Below are 20770 nucleotides of genomic sequence, written 5' to 3' on the forward strand. Positions count from 1 at the left end.
GAGAAAAGAGAAATGAGCAAGGAAGAATGAGCTCTTGACACTTATATATATACCATGATCGGAGCGTTCGATCTCCAGTTTATAACTTTCGAATGTACTCTGGAACTTCCGATCGTCCTTCCGAACTTCCTCTATCGAATGCGTGTCCTTTGATTGGACAAGTCAGCTACCGACAATGTTCGGATCTTCTGAACTCTAGTTCGGAGCTTATGAACTCTGTCACGTGCAATCATCACATAGAAACTCATACTCTGTCTTACTGCAACAAGATTTGGAGCTTTCGATCTGTATTTCGGAGCTTACAAACTGCTTGGTACTTCTGAACTCAATTCCTGCTTCCAAAGGGATCGAAACCACCGAACTGTTCCTAGATCAAGTTCGAACCTTCCGCACTGCTTGAATACTTGGAACCCTCCGGACCATTTCCGAACAACCTGAATCCGATTTTCTACTTATAAATCTCATCCGAGAATTTTTTTAATCATTTTTAACCATTCTAAACATTCTTAGATAGTTAATCGCTTATTTTTGGAAATCGGGCTACTACAGCTCAAATGGAAAAAAAGAGGGCTAAACAAACACTGCAATCTTGTTGGATGATATGAAAAGAGATATGGAGATGCTTGCTAGAGAAGGGGGATCGAGAGATTGGAACAAATGGAATGAGCTTAAACAAAAAATGCATCAATTCTATAAAATGGAAGATCAATTTTGGTATAAAAAACCAGAATTCAATGGCCGAAGGAAGGGGACAAAAATACTTGGTTTTTTCATGCATTGAGAGATTGTTATCAAATATTGGGATGGTTTGTGAGAATGATGAAGATATCAAGAAGGAGATTTCTACTTTTTATATGGATCTCTACCACTCCTCAAATGATGTTATCAATAATGATGTCCTTGATGGAATGCCTCAATCTGTGACAGCTTCTATGAACTAGTGAATTGTTTTGCCTGGGAAGGATGAAGAAATCAAATTAGCTATGTTTAAAAATGCATCATAATAAGACCCCTGGGCCTGATGGTATGAATAATTTCTTTTTCCAATATGTTTGGCATATTATCCACTCTAATTTATGCACTGCTGTTAAAAATTTATCACACATGGAAAAATGCTAAAAAATATAAATGATACCCTCATCACTCTCATCCCCAAAATCTGTAATCCTTCTTGCATTTCTCATTACAGACCCATTAGCCTATGTAATGTCACATATGGGATGACAACCAAAATTTTATTGAAATCCTGTCTTTCCTCATGCATTAGTGCTAACCAATCTTCTTTCATCCCTGATAGACACATTTTTGGATAATGTTGTGATTGCTCATGAATTTCTTCATTATTTGAATGGATTGAGATGAGGAAATAATCATTTTATGTCTTTTAAACTGGACATGACCATTTGATCAGGTAGAATGGTCATTTCTTAAATAAATGATGCTGAAAATGGGATTTTCACACCATTTTGTTGATTGGATCTTGACATGTGTGAGTTCATCAACATTTTCATTTAATATCAATGGCCAAGTGAAGGGCTTTTTCATCCATCTCAAGGTATTAGGCAGGGTGATCTCTTGTATCCATACCTTCTTCTTATTAAATCTAAAGCACTCTCTAACTTACTTTTGCAAGCATCTTTTTTTAAAAAATTCAAACCTCTGAACATCAGCAAATTTGGGCCCCCCATTTCCCAACTTTTCTTTGCTGATGACTTCCTAGTCTTTTGTAAAGCCACACCCTTCCATGCCCTTCTATTAAAAGCTCTCCTAGACAGATATAGTACAACTTCCAGTCAATGTGTTAATTTAGACAAATCAGCTACATTTATTTTTAGAAAAAACTGTCCTCAGGAATGCAAAGCTGAAATCTGTCAAATTTTTAATGATGTCAAGGATCATAAAAGAGTCAAATATCTTGGTCTCTTTATGGTTATAGGTAGGTCCAAAAAATAAGTATTTCAATATGTGCTTGATGTCGTTAAAATTCGAATTTGTAATTGGAAAATCTCACTCCTTAGTCTTGCAGGTAGAGGTGTGCTCATTAAAGTTGTTCTTGAGGCTCTTCCTATCTATGACATGTCTTGTTTTAAACTGTCCGCTTGACTTTGCAAGAGTATTTGTCAAACTTTTTCCAATTTTTAGTGGGGAATGAATGAATCTGGTGGGCCTAAATTTCACTGTATATCATGGGAAAACATGGCTTTCCCAAAAACACAGGGAGGTATCGGTTTCCATAATGTTGAATGTTTTAACGATGCTTTCTTGCTAAACAATTATGGAGAATCATTTCTAAACCTAATATTTTTGTGAGCAAAATTCTCAAAGCTAAATACTTGGAGGTCTTCTTTTTTCTATACCTAAACCAAATTCCTTTTGGTTATGGAAATGTTGGTCCAAAGCCAAATATGTCCTTGAGTTGGGAATCAGGTATCAAATAGGGGATGGCAAGTCAGTGAGAATCTGGGATTTCTCTTGGCTTCCTAAAGGTATTGGCTTTAAAACTGCACCCAAAACCCTTGAAAGCTTCAATTTTCAATGGGTTAGTGAGCTTATACTGGAAAATAAAAAAGATTGGAATATTGACCTGATTGAATAAATCTTCTGGGATCATGATATCAAGGAAATTTCCAAGATTCAGATTGAACATCATGCAAACAGTTACATATTTATCTAGCATCATCACAAAAAGGCATCTTCACTGCCCAACTTGCTTACAATATGCTCATGAACTTTAAATTGTCTTACTCTTTGCAAGCAGAAAAGTAGCAACAATCAGCAGAGAGAAAGACTTATGTGGACCAAAACTTGAAAGCTTAAAATCAAGAAAAGTATAAGTTTTTCCTTTGGAGATGCCTTCATGATATTCTTCCCACCAAAAGCAACATGTTCAAGAAACATATCATTGTTGATCCTATTTGTCAATGCTGCAGGAGGATATTGAGATTTTGGAACACCTGTTCTTTGATTGCATTAAAGCCACATCATTACGCCGACAGATTACATGCTTCAGTTTATATTTTATGGTGGCTTTGGAAAACTCAGAATTTATGGCTATTTGAACAACAATTGACCTCTGAACTCGAAATTGTTTCTAGATCTATCGCTGAATGGATTGAATTTTCTGAACAACCATTAAATGTTGAAAGTTCTAAACGTCATGCTTTCATTTCTTAAGCTCTTAGCCATGTGATGTTGTTTTGAGGATGCCCAAGTAAGATAAATTTTATTTTTATCAGTGCCAGACAGTTGCATCTGCTCGTGTTTGGTCTCCGTCTAGGGACTAACCTTAGTTCAGTAGAAGTGTTTTCTCTTAGGCCATCCTTTGGTTTTCTCCGGTGATCTAGTAGCCTTTTACTGTTTAATTTTAGTCACAATTATGGTTTTTTTTATTTTTTCTGAATTATTTTGATATCCCATTTTCCCTTTTGTTTTGTTGTAATATCATATAAACCTTAGAGTCAAGACTCGTGTGTTATTCTCTTTTGGATTTATGATATTGAACTAAACACTAGAACTACATGATTCTCTAAAAAGAATTAACGTTGTTTTTATGTACCGTACGTAAGCTCTCGTTCTCGTGGTGTTCGCCTCGCCCTTCTCTCTCCCTCTCACCTTCCAAAGCAAACTACACTAGAATTTCGACCTCGTTTGCTTCGCCCCTTTCGATTTATACCATTGCATTCCATTTTCTCTCCATCAATACTCGCAATCACTTGACAATGTCGTCCTCAGTTTTGTCCCAAAGTTTCCTCACCACCCTCGCTCCTTCGCAGTCGTCAATTTCCAGGAGAAGTACTGCAAATGCTTCGCCTTTCTCTGTTTCTGTTAAGCAAGCTGCTCTTTTCTCCGGATCCCACGTCGTTTCCGCCCATTTTAGGAGGCCCCACAAAGGTTTTATCGCCAACTGCGCTTCTTCTGGAGATATCATCTCAGCGGATGAAACCCCCATTGAATTGAGTATGAATCTTGATCTTATTCTCGTTTCTTTTGTCGCCTTTCGTGTTTGTTATTACTTAGACCGCCGGTTTGTTTTTAATTTTTTCAGAGTACCCATCATTTCCGACAGTCATGGACATTAACCAGATTCGGGAAATTTTACCTCACCGGTTCATGAAATTTCTTAATTTTTTTGGTTACCTTGTTGTGTAATTATTGCATTTTTTTTATAATCTGCCAGAAGATTTGTTTTTTTTTTTGTTTGATATTTCATATGGTTTTTATCTTTTATGTTGTTGTAGGTTTCCCTTTCTGCTGGTGGATAGAGTTATTGAATACAATCCAGGTGTATCAGCTGTGGCTATCAAGAATGTGACGATAAATGATAATTTCTTTCCTGGTCATTTTCCCAAGAGGCCAATTATGCCTGGAGTGCTCATGGTTGAGGTGAGCAATTCATTTTTGTTAATTTTTTTATAGTTCATCACATGAATTCCTTGGATCTATTCCAAGTTTAGATTTTTGGCTTCATGTTGTTATCATGGCTGTTTTTTCATTGCTAATAAATTGGTTTCGGATGGTACAATCGCAATTGATGGCATGTGTTTCGAGGTTCTGATAATCAACTATGATGATGTGAGGAGCGAGCTGACCTTTGTTTTTGGAGTCTTTATTTCAAATTCGTGTCGAGGTGAATTATTCATGTCTTAGCGCCCTCCCTTAGATACTAAAGTTGCTCACATGAAGCTCCTCTATTAGCGGAAAAAGTGGCTAGTGGAGATTGCCGGCTTTTGGTGTTGTCTGATAAGTTTGAACATTAATTGTACATTTTTTCCCCAATAAGCTAATGGGGAGAAAAAGAAGAAAAACTGTTGTTCATGTGTGGATGAAATCTCCTGAAGCTACCTCTAATCCCATAGTCATGACCTTTTCGTTTTTCATGCATTTGCTATTTCATTTCTAATCTCTTGCTATTTCTCTTTCTCTCTCACACAAAAACAAGTAGATCGAATGATGATAATAACCATTGAGCATGACATTTATTTATCTGTGGTGTCAGTTTGATCAGTGGATGGTTCAATATCATGTGGCCCAATATCTGTATACAAATTCAATGAGTAAAAAATATAGTAGACAACTGAGGAAGCTCAAGAAAACAGATGTTGTAAATGTAATGAATGAAAACACTCTGTAGGCCAATTGATAGACTATGATTGTAAATTTTGTCGAAAACTTGAAACAATGGGGATTGATTATGTACTTTATGGCCGTATATTGGTCAGCCATAGCATAGTTATGTGCTCCAAGAAATACATATGGTGGCTTAAGCCTGAAGATAAAGGATTTTGAGCTGGAGATTTTGGCATTGTTGGGGTGTGTGTTATTCTCTAAGATGCAATGGATTGAGAAAAAAACAAATGAATTATTAAATGTTTTTAAGAATCACTATTTATGTGGTGGAGAAGAAAGGAAATAAAAACCCTGAAATGTGTTGGCCCTGAAATATATAATAATGAGAGCTGCACCCAAGTTTACTTCTGTTATTTCCTTGTCCTTGACATCTAGGTTTTGAAGTTTTAATTTCCAGATTTAGTTTAAAAATGGAACAACTATTACTCTTAATTGTATATGAAAGTCGTGCAATGTTAGGAAAAATTGAATAGAAAGTTAGGAGGACCGTGTCTGCTAATGAAAAAATGAAAACAAAAAAAGTCGTACTGTATTGTGTATTAGATAAGTTTTTGAATTCTATATTTAACGATTAATCAATCCTAATTATTACTTGAATTATATATATTCTAGTACTATAATTACATATATTCTAGAATATAATTCTATTGGAATATAGAATATTTAGAATAAAGGGAAATAAGCGGGTAGCAGGAATCAAACCTGCATCATCTAACCAATGGATGCATTATTCTCACAACTTTTTCGAAGCTCAGTTTCTTGATGGTAACCAACAGAAGAAAATCGTGCTGGCTTTCAAATTTTTATCTTACTTTTTGGTGTTTCCTCTCTGCTTCCACCCTGTTTAAACGTTAAAGCATATTTTTAGCACGTATCCCATTGGGCTTGGATTTCTTCATGTATTGACTGTAGCATTCCCAGGTATACCCTTCTCGTTACTTACTTTCGAACTCTATGATGAATAATCTTGCAAAAACATGATCCACAATTCCGATTGTTATAGAATGCTTCCTTGCAATTGTGCGATGAAAAGAAATATCTTTGAAAGTGATTTTCAACTTCTTGTTTAGTCTAGTAGCTTTCTTTTGTTGTTTGACGCAACTTGGAATAGTATTTGACTGCTAAAACGTCTACTTTTTCACACGAGCACGTGTTTCCTGGGGGCTTTTGTTTCTCAAAGCTTGTATTTGTACTAGAAGTGATATATATGCGATTACTTTTGGACTCAGGCCATGGCTCAGGTTGGTGGATTGGTTATGCTGCAACCAGAAGTAGGAGGCTCGAAAGATAATTTTTTCTTTGCTGGAGTCGACAAAGTTAGATTCAGGAAGCCCGTCGTTGCAGGAGACACCATAGTGATGAGAATGAACCTTGTGAAGCTTCAGAGACGCTTTGGAATTGCGAAGATGGAAGGAAAAGCATATGTTGGAGGTGATGTTGTTTGTGAAGGTGAATTCTTGATGGCTATGGGGACCTGAGTGATGATGTGGTTGTATTTTTAGAGTACCATTTTTTGTTATTATTTTTTCTCTCCTATTTAATTTTTAATAATTTGGGTATGATTGACATTGAGATCACCTATTTTCTGAGTTGGAGGATCAAGTATTCAAGTTGATTGGTTTCTTAGAGGCTCTCTCTTAATTGGCTTTTATAAACTGATATTTTTGCTCTTAATGGTACGTGTTTGTCATATCATATATTGAGGGTGAGGTTTACAACTGAGTAAATTTGAGTATCGAATCCGAGATTTTCTCTTCAATTGAGATCTTGGTATAAGATGAACTACAAACATCGTCATGTACCTGAAGTAATTCACCCCATGCCCTTTCAATCATTTGATGTTGTCAGGTCATACACTTTTGGGGAGCACACGTGCTTGGTGGATTTAAATGATAAGATTTATCCATGATATATGGGGAGAAAAACATATGAAATAACATAGAGACGAAATCTACGTTGATCGAATGTCTACTATGAACACAATTATCCCTATTTTTTTAAAAAAAATTAAATTAAATCTCGCAACCATTATCATCCGTGGAACATGATAGTAAAGAATCTCGTAAGCATGGTTTTGAAGTTTTAATATGCATTCATTTGACAAACTCTATGATTGCAATAATGGATACATATATATGGTTTAAATATTGCGAGACTCATACACGATTTAAAATTTTAAAAAAATTGAAATTGCATTATTATCGCCTTTGTGAAATTGAAAATGCGCAATTCTTCAATTTGTATTGTCACGCCTTTGATTTGATTCACATAAATTGGTATAACGATTGACAAGAATATTATTGTTGAGCAATAATTTTATCATATTGCCGGCATCATTGTACGATTTCAAAACTTGAAACTGAACCGTTATCACTAACAACTACTATTGATAATTGATAAATCAACGAATGCTCGATCACTATATTTCTATTGGTAAATCAGCAAATGTTCGATTACTCGCATCTATTGCATAATTTTCCAACCAAAAACAAGATTACATGATTTATTGTCCAAACAAACGTTCAAAATCTCTCATATTTTTAATTGATGAATCCAGTTCAAAATCACCATCCCCAAATACCTTCTTCAGTCTAGCCCAAAAGTTCTTTTCAACTCGTCTCTCCTCAGATCTCTTTCTCGAGAGCCCTGACATTTTCTTTAGTCGTACAGCATACTTCAACAAAAAATCTGCCAGATGAATATGTGACCGCTCACCCTTGAACATATTAAACTCGACTTCAATAAGTTGAGACGCAATACATGATGGTATCGCTTCCACCGAATCATAGTCATAATCATTCCACAGCCACTGTACAATGAAGATAATAAACTATAACACGGGTTGTATTATGAAAGAAACAAAAGGGATGAAAATAAGAACAGGGAGGAGGAGGGTCATATTTAAAAAATTATACTTGAAATTTAATTTTACTTTGCACTTGGATGAATGAAACGACATGGTCAAGGCGGATAGCAGAATGGTCTTGAAAAGCTTACCATATCTAACCAGATATATTCAAGAGATGGCGTCGAGTGAAGAAACTCTAAAAATGCTTCGTTGCTGCATTTTGTAAAAATTTCCAGACGTTTCAGCATATTAAGTTTAGGAAGTGGAGGACCTTGGTTCGATTTGGCCATCGCCTATCACAAATAAACAAATGTTATAGTCAATGAAAATAAGGTTTATTCAATTTCATATTCCATTAAACCAAAAAACTATAGCTAGCTGCCTCATAAGTTAACAAGATTCAAGTCACGGACGTAATATAAACCGAAGTCTCCACCAGACCCTTGCTCTTAAAAATAATACCGAATACAAGATCTTCAGGCAATCATATATAAATGTTATGGAGTTATAATCTCGTCAATAGTAAGCCAACTCGTTTTTCATTACCTGTGGAAAGGTTATCAATGTTCCAGACCCAAGAAATCATTTCGAGACCTATTTTTCAGCATCCACTCGATCTTACAATCTAAAAATTATCAATCAGTCAAGCCCCCTTCTTAACATTTAATCTTTTGGGGCTAGGGATCATGATGCCAAAGAGTTTGAATGCAGGAAGTAGAAACTACATCAATTCGATTTCATTTAATTTCGGTGAGACACAATTCTGTGATAACCAACAAATACCAAACACGTAATATAATATTATAACGACATTAGTATGTTTAGGTAAACTGAGTAACTAACCTCCACGATTTCACCTGACAGTCGCAAATGATTCAAATCCGAGCATCCTTTCAACAAGAGACGAGCGTGTAATCCATTCTTTCTAATTCCTTGAAGATCATGCGCATAATCACGAAAATCAACTGCAGCGTAAGACACTGACGATGCACTTAGATCAAAATTTCCTAGAAAATTACCATAGAATTCAAACTTCAGGAACTTGGCTCCAGAAATCTTGATCTGGAAGTTATCTACTTCAGCTTGATCAGAGTGCTGTTCTACGTAGAACTTAGTTAAAGTTGGAGCATTGATTTGCACAAAATTCACTTTCAACCAATTGCATTTATATAGTTTAAATGTTTCCAAGACCGGAAAATTAAATGTAAGTTGGGTAGTATCGGGGGCATGCTCATTTACGATATCAACTTCAGCAAGACACATAACTTTAAGGTTGGAAAACCAATTCCGGACTGGTCTGAAAGTGCAACGTAATTGTAGCTTCAAGTTGGTCAACGACACACAGCCAAAAATGCAACGAGGTATCACAACACCTTCATACTTATAAACTATTTCCAAATCCTCCACGTCCCTCATTAAAGCAGCAGATATCCATGTTATCATGCGACGAGCGTCGTACTTCTGCTGACACATGAAATGAAATCTTTTCAACTTTGAATTCCGAGATAGAATGAAGATCCTGTCCATAAAGTTTACAACGCTAGTCTTCCTAGTCGTCTTAAGCGAAAACCTCTCATTATCATTGATGTCTATGTTGTCAATGCCAGTCCACTTATATTCCCAATCCTTAGACAGAACGCAAGTTCGAATAACATCCTTCGTGGGCAGGAGAGATAGAATCCGACTAATAATGTTTTCAGGCAAATCACTAATGATGTCTTCGCCACCGTTTTCTACATAAGTCGTTCTTGGTTTCTTATCCTCATTGCTGCCAACTTGAATGCTTTCCTCCATTATTTCTATCAGTCAACCTGATGTATCAAAGAAAATCAGAACTCCGTCACTAATCGAACAATGGGACTAAAAATGCACATTCTACCATTCCCCAAGCCAAGAATTTCACAAAATGGTACAAGCGAGGCAGGCAGCATACAACGCATTTTGGACAAATTCGTATTTTTAATCAAATTTCTTACAAATATATAAAAAAGAAACCGTTTTTTCCCCTCAAACAAAGGTACCCACAACACCCCCATTTCCACTGTTGGGTAAAATTCAACACATGAATCCTAATACACAAGAACGTCAACAGATAAAACCAAAAACCTACGGGAAAAAAAACCCATAAATCATATGATTTTTCACTTTTACCCGGCGAACTGGCGTCGATTCACCCGGAGTCGGTCACAGCCCCCATTGCTATGAGAAACTTTGGAGGTTCCAATGATAAATGTAAAACTTGAGTGGGCTGGGATTACAGTTTTGAATTCCGAATTTGTGTATATAATTTACCTTCCCAAAAAAAAATTAAAAAATAAATAAAAGAAAAATGAATTACATTTTATTTATTGAAATATAGAACCATGGAACTTTATAAAAATAAAAATATTTAGTTTTTATTTTATATATAGCTATTCGATAGGTAGGAAATTCATGTCATAATCTAAATTCTAAATAAATTATTAAAAGCGTAAAAATTATCTGGTACATGAATTATTGATAAAATGTCAATTTGATACACAAAATATTGAAAATGATTTTAATTGATATATGATTAAACACAAAAGTCAATTTTGTCATTTAAATTTTTTTCAAGTCCAATATTGTTATTAAATTCAATTAGATGCATACTTGATCTTTTAAAATTATTTTATTGATTAAAATTGTAAAAATAAATTCATATTTACTATACTGTAAAAAGAAAATTATATATCATGCATCCAAAAAAGTATTCAACATGAAATTTTTATATCACAAATGAAAAGAAACACACACACACAGATATATAAATATATATAATATCTTTGAAAAAAAATCGAAAGTCAATGGAGATCGAAACAACACATTATCACGTGAATCTTGCTTATTGTCTCGATTTTCACAATTATGATTGTCTCAAAAACTTTTGTACTTAGTTTAGACATTTATGATAAATTTTGATTTTTTTAATTGTATTTTAATTAAATATTTAAATATAAAATATCTATTTTATAATATTTTATAAATATAATAAATTATATTTCGGTTATGTATTCTTATTTATTGATTGTAATTATATTAATATAAATGATAATATCATAACATAGATAAAGTGGAAAACATTATTTTATATCATTTTATTGTATAATTATAAATATTTTTTAATATATATTATTTTTGAATATATAATTTATCCGTTGTATACAAATATATGTGTGTATATATGTATTAATTAATATTTAAAATATTTTTGTAAGATTTTGAGTCGGGTCGTCGAAAATATTATTTTAAAATTTCTACACTTGCAAAGTTTTGCTTATGAACAAGTTTGACTTAATATATCTTTTGGCTATATTAGCTTGGCATCGTCTGTGGGAACCCGACACCTAATTACTGTAATCACACACAGTTCATATCACCAAGCGATCAAAGACGTTTATCTCCCGCTCCCCACCAGCAACAAGAGTTTTTTTTTTTTTTTTTATCACAATCGAGGCTCTGAAAGCTCTGATGGAGGAGACAACATCTCGTGCTGAAGCTCAGGCAATGGCTCAACATCTAGCAACCCAACAACAGAAAATGATAACTAGAGTCCTGTCTAAACGTCAATTCAATATGCTATTATACAATCACTACACTGCATATAAGAAAATCAAATTAAAAGTAATAATAATTTTTTAATAAATAAAATTTAAATATTTACTAATTTTGTTAAATTGATTTTTTTTTATTTTTTTAGTATTCTCAATTAGTCCGAAAAAAATAAGTTATTTAAATGATGATAAATAATATTTTTAATTTTTTATTTCACATGAAGATATATCTTATCAATTCAGGGAATTCATACACAAAGCTGCTGATTTAATACAAGGACACATTTTTTATTTAACATACAAACAATCACAAACCCACAAATATATACATATACATTCAAGGATTAAGCCCATGTAAATATAAGTAAAATTTATTTGCATAAAAATATAAAAAAACTTGTTTTAAATTGATGATGCTATATGTGTCAAATAATTATTAGATTAAAGAAATCAATACAAAAAATACTAACATATTATATATATATATATAGTTAAATGTACAAAATTAAATGAAAAAGTTAACAACGGTCTATAAAAAATCTAACAAAATATCTGCAAAAGCCATGAAATTTTGTGTGAGACTCTATCTGTCTCTATGAAATTCAATAAACAATCTATTAAAAATCAAATCCATGCACGAAAATTTATCATTTAAAAAAGTGATTAAATTGCTGGATCGAATATACGTCAGTTACTTTGTTTTTCATCTAAACATACCGTTTAAAATCATCCATATTTTTTACCCAAGAATCCACCTTAAAATCACCATCCCTAAACACCTTCCTCAGATTAGCCCAAAAACCAATTCCCTCTTGTCCCTCTACAGATCTCTTCCTAGAGAGCCCGGACATTTTCTTCAGCTCCACCGCATTTTTCAACAAAAAATCTGCCAGACGAACATGTGGTCTCTCCCCCTTAAATCCACAAAACTCGACTTCCTTAAGGTGAGACACAATGCATGATGGTATTGATTCCACCGAATCGTAGTCATAAAAATGCAGATCGCGCTGTAAAAGGAAGATAATAAACTTTGAGAAGTGTTATCTCAAAAGACAAAGAAGGATAAAAATTAAAAAAAAATCACGAGGGACAAATTTTAAAAATTTATAATTGAAATCGAGTTCTGCTTTGTATTGGATAAAGACACAAAAAAAAAAAAAAAAAAAAAAAAATGTAGCTCATAGCAAATGCTGGATCCACCCTAACATCTTCTCCAGAGAGAAGGTGGACAGTAGTCAGTAGAAAGGAAGTCACAAACTTACCACGTCTAACTTGATCCATTCAAGAAATGGCGCCAAATGAAGAAACTCCAGAAATGCTTCAATGACGAGTATAGTACACTCTAGTCGTTTCAGCAGATTAAATATAGGAAGTGGAGGCCCTTGTTTTGACTGGGAGATTTCCTATCACAAATAAATGAATATTGCAGTTAATAATAGGGCAATTTGCTCAAAAATCCCCAAATGCAAACATGTTTTGCTTTGAGGTCCCTAGTCATAAAATGTGGTACAAAACAATACAAGATGTGGTACAAAACCATACAAGATGTGGTACAAATTAACAAAAATTGTGGTACAAAAAAGTGGCTAGGGAGTGCAAAATAAAACATGTTTGCATTGGGGATTTTTGAGCAATTTGGACTTAATATTAACCGAAAATAAATATTACAATTAATGTAAAAATGGCTTCATTAAATTCAATGTTTCATTGAATCACAAAGCTATAGCTAGCTGCCGCGTAAATTATTGAGTGGGGAGGAAAGTTGTAATCAAAATCAAGTTACTGACATAATATAAACCTCAAATTCTCCACCAGATCCTTCAATCTTATACATATATATGTTATGCAGGTATAGTCTTGCTGACAGCAAGCTGTTGGATATTAGGAGTTAGCACAGTAGCCAAATAAATGTGTTCGGTGGTTTTATTTGTTCATTCAGCAAAATAATGTTTCTGCAGTTACTTGGACTAGTTGGGTTTTGAGAATAGGCTTTCATTTCTCCTGTACGAACACTAATGCAGATTTCTTCTGCACTAACACAAGCCAGCTAGTTTTTCAATAACGTACATTCGAAATGTTACACTGTTTCAGATACAAAACAACATTCAATCTCTATTTTTCAGCAGATTTTACAATCTCAAAATTCTCAAGTGGCGAACCTGCTTTTTTGGCTGGGGATCCGGATACTAAAGAGTTTTAAAGCAAGAAATAAGAACTATATCAATCAGATTTCATTTATTATTGGGTGAGTCACAATTTTGTGCAACTAACAATGTATGAGCCTTGTAATATAGTGAAAGGAATATGGTTAGATAAACTAACCTCCAAGGTATAACTTGATAGTTGCAAATGATTCAAACCTCAGCATCCTTTCAATAAAACACGAGCATGTAATTTAGTCCTCATATCTTGAAGATATACATGAAAGAGTGGGTGCCCAGTGAGCCAACTTGAGGCTATGGGCTTTGATGACTCTTTGTAAAAACAATCTTTTGTTTAATGTAATTTACACTTTTATTAATGGCAATGACTTTATATTACTTCATATTGTTATATTGTGATATACTATTGTTGTTTTAATAAAGACCTTGAATATACCATAGTGTATGTAAGATGTGGTAGAACATGGAGATGTCTATCATGAAATACATCTTATAGTCACTGTATATTCTAAACTGTTCCTAGTCGATTGAGCCGTCCGATAATAAGGATAAGGATCGCTCGAGTTTGAGACTAGCATTTGCGATGCGGAGTACCACGTTTCATTGGTAGGGAACATGGAGATGTTCGAAGCATGCAAATGGATATTCATAGGATGAATAATCGAACTACCCTATCCGGACTTTCCAAGTGGTTATCACTTATCGAGTGGATAAAGTCCGCGGTTTTGGTTGTACACCATTAGTCCTTACGACTTGAAACATCATGGAGACTCTATATGCTAGTGCTGTGCTTTGACTCGTTTACCGACTCTATGGGGGTCATCAGGTGTCGAGATTGGGTACAGTTACGACACATATAGGAGTCGATGCATTGTTGTCAAGGATTCACCACATACTTGCGAGTGTGGATATCCTATGCGATCTGAGGAGATATTAGTGTGACAAATCTCTGGCCAGAGTACTTGATGTGATTTAAGAAATGGTTTCTTAGTAGCACATGCGATGTCACTAATTTGATCTTCAAGATGTATTGCATAGTTATCGAATCTTGAGCGACTCTCGATATACCAATGGTTGTTGATTCGATCGGGATATTTGGATGAAGGGACCGTACTGTACGCTAACCAAAATCTACTGGTTCTTGTAGGCACTATCAGTGATACCTAGGGAATCATGGGGCGATGTTGCTAGGCGCTTTACCATGATTCGTTGGGCAAGTCGGAAAGTGTTGTTCCGAGTCACAAGGAGTTGTGAGCCCACGGCTAGCTGTATCCCTGAACCATTGAGGGTCACACAGTGTAATGGAGTTTTAATCCCCGTTGAGATAGTTAAATTTAAAGAGTTAAATTTAATGAACTAAGGAGTTGGACTTCTTAAATAAGAGTAAGGGAGTAGGATTTCCTAAAATGACATAGGGATGGACATTTTTGGAAACCACTGAATTCGGATTCAGGAAAATTTATCTTGACTTTAAAATGTGCAGAAATGGTTTCTGTGCACATTGGTAAAATCGGTTTATCAATCGGAGTCACGATGAATTTTATATTAATTTCTGAACAAGCGGGCTTTGCTTGTCGGGCCTCAACTTATGACTAATGGGCCCTAAGGTGTTAGTGGCCTGCATTATAAATAAGTTATTGCAGTACAGAAATTACACACAACAGGTCATTATTTTGAGAGAAAAAATTTTCGAACCCTAGCTCTCTCTCTAATATTTTCGGCCGCCCCCCTTTGCTCTGTCAGAGAAAATTCCGGTCTGTGATTTTGAATTGCAGTCAGGAATAACGAATCAGATTCGTTTAATCTCTTCGCAGAAAAACTTCTGATAGATTTTCTAGTGCAATCTGTCAGAGGGATTTAAACCTCATTCGTGGACCTGATTGAAGGAGTTCATCGGTTCCAGGGAGAGACAACAAGAGCAGATTAATTCTGTTGGTGTCCATTAATCTCGCTTCGAGATTGAAGGTAAAATTTAATTAATTGTTATTTGAATTTTACACACACAAATAATTTAATCGTTGAACGGTTGATGCCCACACCATGGAATTGTTCCATGATAAAATTTTTAAACTTCCGCTGCACCGGGTATCAATCGTGATTGATCTGGGAACACGCCCGTTTTCCAACAATACATAGTGACGCCGATCAACAATTGCAGAAAAAACTGAGGATTCACTTAGTTCAAAATTTGCTCCAAAATAATAATGAAAACCCATCTTTTGAAGCTTGGCTCCAGAAATCTTGATATGACAATGATCGGCACCAAAAACACGCGAGCATTGTGACACTTTCAACTCAGTTAATGCTGGAGCATTGATTTCCACAAAATTCACTTTCGACCATGTGCAATCTATTAGTTCAAGCGTTTCCAAGACTGGAAAACTAAACTTTAGTTGGCTAGTATCATGCTCATTTAAAATTCTAACTGTAGCAAGATGCAGAACTTTAAGGTTGGAAAACCAATTCTGGACTGGCCTAAATGTGGAAGGCAATTGTAGCTTCAGTTTTGACAGTGGCCTGCATTCAAAAAGGCAGCGGGGTATAACACCACCTTTGCACTCATAAACTATTTCCAGATCCTCAACGTTTCTCATTAATGCAGCTGATATCCATGTCATCATGCGACGTTCGCCGTATTTTTGTCGACACAGAAGGCGAACTCTTTTTAATTGCAACGGCCGAGAAAGAATGAAAATTCTATCCACAAAGTTAACGAAACTCGTCTTCCTAGCCGTTTTAAGCGAAAACCGCTCTCTGTCATCGATATCTATACTTTGAGTATAAGTCCATTTATATTCCCAGTCCTTGGACAGAACACAAGTTCAAAGAACAGCCTTTGTTGGCACGAGAGAAAGAATTCGACTGATAATACTTTCAGGCAAGTTACTAATGATGTCTTTGTCATTGTTATCCGCCTCAGTCATTCTTGGTTTCTTAATGCTTTCCTCCATTGTTTTAAAGTCAGCCTGAAGACATATTAAAGAAAATGCAAAACTCAGTCACTAATTAAAAATACCCAAATCCTATTGATACCCGGAAGAGGAAATCACCTCAGCTCATAGATGACCCTAAGGTAAAGATCAATCTTTAGCTAGCCAGAATTGTCTGGGGGGTCAGCTCAGGTCGGGAGTTTGGGAACTCGGGAGCTCGGCCAAGGTCTCCCATTGTAATGTCTAGCTCAGCTCGGGAGCTCGGGAGCTCAGTCAAACTCCTCCACCATCACCTCCAGCTCGGCTCGGGAGCTCGGGAGCTCAGCCAAATTCTTTCACCATCCTCTCCAACTTGGGTTGGGAGCTCTGGAGTTCATCTCAGCCCCGATGTCAGTAGGGAGTTAGCTTAGTAGAGGGGTTGAATAACCTTGATAAGCTAGCTAAGATGTTAGGATCAGTGTTCAGGTGGAGTTCAGGGGTTCAGCAATAACTTACTCACCCCTTTTCCATATGACCTCAGGGAGAGCAACAATATAGCATCCTCATGATGACTGTTCAGCTCAGATTAAGTGTATTGTTATTTCCTTTGACCGACAAGATTCGGACGAGATCTCAGCCTAAATATTCGGGATTGTGATCCCAGGATTCGCGGATTCTTGATAAGGAAAGTAGGCGCTAAACCCGGAGCCCTCTCCTATAAATACCAGGTTCACTTTCATTATTTGGATCCTAAATTTTCACTCGTGTGCACACACCACTCTCTATATTTTCGCTATCCTAGCATCTGACTTGAGCGTCGGAGGGGATACGCCGGAACACCTTCCGGCTCCCCTTAACACTCTTGTTAGTGGTTTCAGGTCAGCAGCAGTTCATCTTTTATTTGGAGGAGCTTCTTCAGCTCATCCAAGGAGATCACTTTATTGAGGTATATCAATTGGCACCGTCTGTGGGAAATTCAAGCTAAGACGTAGATATGGCAGGAAGAGGAAGAGGAAGGAGAAGAGGAAATGTGGCGGATATGACCGTAGATCAGCTCAGCCAGTTCATCACTCAAACGGTGCAAGCGGCCATGGGTCAAAATCCACCACCTCCTCCCGTGGGTCAGCCAAACCCAATGGATGCGGTGTGGGAAGAGATCAGGAGACTCGGTCGGCAAGTCGGAGGTCGGCCTGGGCCTATACAGAGGGAAAGTCCTTTTGCTCGGGCTATTCTAGATGAAGAACTCCCTGCAAATTTTAAGCAGCCTACTTTAGGGGAATATGACGGGAGCTCAAATCCAGAGGAACATTTGGGGAGATTTGAAAATGCAGCCTTGCTGCATAGATATTCAGATGCAATTAAATGTCGGGTCTTCCTCACTACTCTGGTAAGGTCAGCCCAGCAATGGTTCAACCTTTTACAGCCTGGTAGTATTCAGAGTTTCAATGACTTTAGCTCAGCTTTTCTACACCAATATGCAAGTAGCAAGAGATATTTGAAGACTTCTCTCAGTTTGTTCAATATGAAGCAATCTGAGGTGGAACCATTGCGGGAATATGTTCAGCGCTTCAATACAGCAGCTCTGGAAGTACCTGCTGCCACTGCTGACACCTTGGTCAACTCTTTCACTCAAGGGTTTAGAGGAGGAGAGTTTTTCAGATCCTTGGTCAAGAAGCCTCCTTTGACTTATGATGAGCTCCTTAGTCGAGCTGAGAAGTACGTGAATTTGGAGGATGCACAGAGGCAGAGGAGACAGGAAGGAACATCTGGGAGTAAGCTCAGTGCCAAGGTGGGAGCAAAGGCAGAGGGGAAGACAGAAGGAGGAAGGAAGATGGTTGCAGAAGAGATGAACAGGGTCAAAGGACCCTACCCCTATGTACCACTCTCGGTAAGCCTGGAGAAGGAAATGCAAGTATGTGAGGATAGACAAGCACTTGTGAGGCCCCGTAATGCTGAGAAAGGCCCGCGGTTACCGCCATCTGACAAGTTTTGAGATTTTCATCAGGAGTATGGGCATATCACCAATGATTGTCAGAGGCTAGGTGAGGAGGTTCAAAGGATCATGTATGATGACCCTCGAATCAGAGCTGAGCTTACTCGAAGGGCAAATCCTCCTTGCCAAGGCCGAGCTCCCCAATGGAGGAATCAAAGGAATGAAGTTAGAGAGAATCAAGGTGATCATCAAGGAAGAGCTCCTCAAAATGGTCAAGGAGATAGGGTGCAGCAAATTGCAAATCATCCCAATCGGGGTGTTATCCATATGATCTCAGGGGGTAGTACGGATGGAGATTCGGGAAGGGCTCGCAAAGCTCACGGGCGTAGGTTGGAAAATTTTGAGGTAAATTCTCAGCTCAGCTGTCCCACTGATCCGAACATCAGTTTTGGAAGGGAAGATTTAAAGGATGTGGTGTTACCTCATAATGATCCCCTCTTGGTCACCTTGACCATAGCCAATTATGACGTGGCTCGTATCTTTGTGGATACTGGGAGTTCAGTAAACATTATCTTTAAAGAAACTCTGGACCAAATGAAATTGGAAGGATTTGAGTTGGACCCAATCACCACAGAGTTGTATGGGTTCACGGGTCATGCTCTGCAACCGTTGGGACAGATAGTGCTCCCCTTGTCCTTTGGGAGTGGAGAGCAGAGAGTAACCAAAATGGCTTGCTTTACAGTGGTGGATGCCCCATCTTCTTTCAATGGAATATTGAGACGTCCTGCCCTGAGTGATTTCCGAGCTGTGGCTTCCACCTACCACCAGAAATTGAAGTTCCCAAGTGGAAAAGAAGGAGGGGTTGTTAGGGGTGATCAAAAGGCAGCATGTTTGTGTTATGTGAATGAAGTTAAGGTTGATGCAAAGAGAATTAGGAGGGAAGTAGGAATGGTTTTGATAGGCCGAGCACCAAGGGTGTTGGGTCAAAAGGTATTTTTAATGTCTGAAGAAGATCATGAGAAAGTAGAGCTAAGTCCTGGAGCTCAGATGGTGAAGTTAGCCGCTGATCTCAGCTCTTCAATGAGGCAAATCTTGATTGATTGCTTGAAGGAGAACAAAGATGTTTTTGCTTGGTCTGTTTCAGAGCTCACAGGGGTTAGTGCTGACGTTATGGTTCATCGGCTCAATATTTTCGCGGGAGCGAAGCAGGTAAAACAGAAAAAGAGACACTTTGGGCCTGAAAAGTATAAGGTTATTAAGAAATAGGTGAATGAACTCCTTAAGGCATGTCATATTAGGGAAGTCCAGTTTCCTACTTGGTTGTCAAATGTGGTCCTTGTCCCTAAGAGTTCAGGAAAATGGAGGATGTGTGTTGATTTTCGAGACTTAAATAAGGCATGCCCAAAAGATTGCTATCCACTGCCTCGAATTGATCAGTTGGTTGATTCTACGGCAGGTCATCAGTATTTGTGTTTCATGGATGCCTATCAAGGGTACCATCAAATTCCGTTGGCAGAGGAAGATCAGGATAAAGTAAGTTTCACTACCTCTCATGGAACTTTCTGTTACAGAGTGATGCCTTTTGGTTTGAAAAATGCAGGGGCTACTTATCAGAGGCTCATGGATAGGGTGTTTGCCTCCCAGATTGGCCGAAATGTGGAGGTTTATGTGGATGATATCCTGGTAAAATCCCAGGATGATGCAGGTTTGATGACCGACTTGAGGGAGACCTTTGCCACGCTCAGGTCCTACGAAATAAAGCTCAATCCTGAAAAATGTGTGTTTGGAGTAAGAGGAGGCAAGTTTTTGGGATACATGGTGACTGAGAGAGGGATGGAAGCTAACCCCGAGAAAGTGCAAGCTATCCGATCCATGTCTCATCCTCGAAATCTGCGGGAAGTTCAGAGGTTGGCAGGAAGGATAGCAGCTCTATCTTGGTTCATATCCAGATCAGCTCATAGAAGTTTACCTTTCTTTAAGGTTCTTCGGAAAGCTAAGAAGTTTGAGTGGGATGCTGAATGTGGGAAGGCGTTTGAGGACTTAAAAATTATTTATCCGAACTTCCTGTATTGGCTAAGGCAGTTCCGGGTGAACCGTTATACATCTACCTCTTAGCTTTGGAGGGAGCGGTCAGTTCGGTACTCATTAGGCAGGAGGGAGCGGCTCAACATCCTATCTACTTTTTCTCACATGCTCTCAAGGGTGCTGAGCTCCGATAT

The 20770-nt window shown here is 37.1% G+C and overlaps 3 protein-coding genes across 4 annotated transcripts; 1 reads left to right on the forward strand and 2 right to left on the reverse strand.

The window, feature by feature from the left end:
• The first annotated feature begins 3526 nt into the window (after positions 1-3526).
• LOC140866540 (uncharacterized) lies at positions 3527-6753 on the forward strand. Its single transcript, XM_073271557.1, has 4 exons — positions 3527-3957; positions 4046-4106; positions 4239-4383; positions 6357-6753. The coding sequence occupies exons 1-4, from the start codon at positions 3720-3722 to the stop codon at positions 6603-6605; spliced, it is 693 nt and encodes a 230-aa protein (XP_073127658.1). The 5' UTR covers positions 3527-3719; the 3' UTR covers positions 6606-6753.
• A 790-nt stretch (positions 6754-7543) lies between these two features.
• On the reverse strand, positions 7544-10219 carry LOC140866084 (putative F-box/FBD/LRR-repeat protein At1g66290). 2 transcript variants are annotated; one of them, XM_073270964.1, is made up of 5 exons: positions 10127-10219; positions 8995-9786; positions 8819-8907; positions 8125-8268; positions 7544-7936 (listed from the first exon to the last, which is right to left on the reverse strand). In XM_073270964.1, exons 2-5 carry the CDS (start codon positions 9767-9769, stop codon positions 7631-7633), a joined length of 1314 nt encoding a protein of 437 aa, XP_073127065.1. In that variant the 5' UTR covers positions 9770-9786; positions 10127-10219; the 3' UTR covers positions 7544-7630. The 2 variants fall into 2 exon arrangements, with proteins under 2 accessions (XP_073127065.1, XP_073127064.1); XM_073270963.1 differs by having other exon boundaries at positions 8819-9786.
• LOC140862392 (F-box/FBD/LRR-repeat protein At5g56420-like) lies at positions 10045-16660 on the reverse strand. The gene is made up of 5 exons (XM_073265412.1): positions 16582-16660; positions 15842-16476; positions 12810-12950; positions 12265-12554; positions 10045-10081 (listed from the first exon to the last, which is right to left on the reverse strand). The coding sequence occupies exons 1-5, from the start codon at positions 16658-16660 to the stop codon at positions 10045-10047; spliced, it is 1182 nt and encodes a 393-aa protein (XP_073121513.1).
• Positions 16661-20770: the final 4110 nt, after the last annotated feature.

Source organism: Henckelia pumila, chromosome 4, assembly GCF_033568475.1.
Source record: "Henckelia pumila isolate YLH828 chromosome 4, ASM3356847v2, whole genome shotgun sequence".
NCBI lineage: Eukaryota > Viridiplantae > Streptophyta > Magnoliopsida > Lamiales > Gesneriaceae > Henckelia > Henckelia pumila.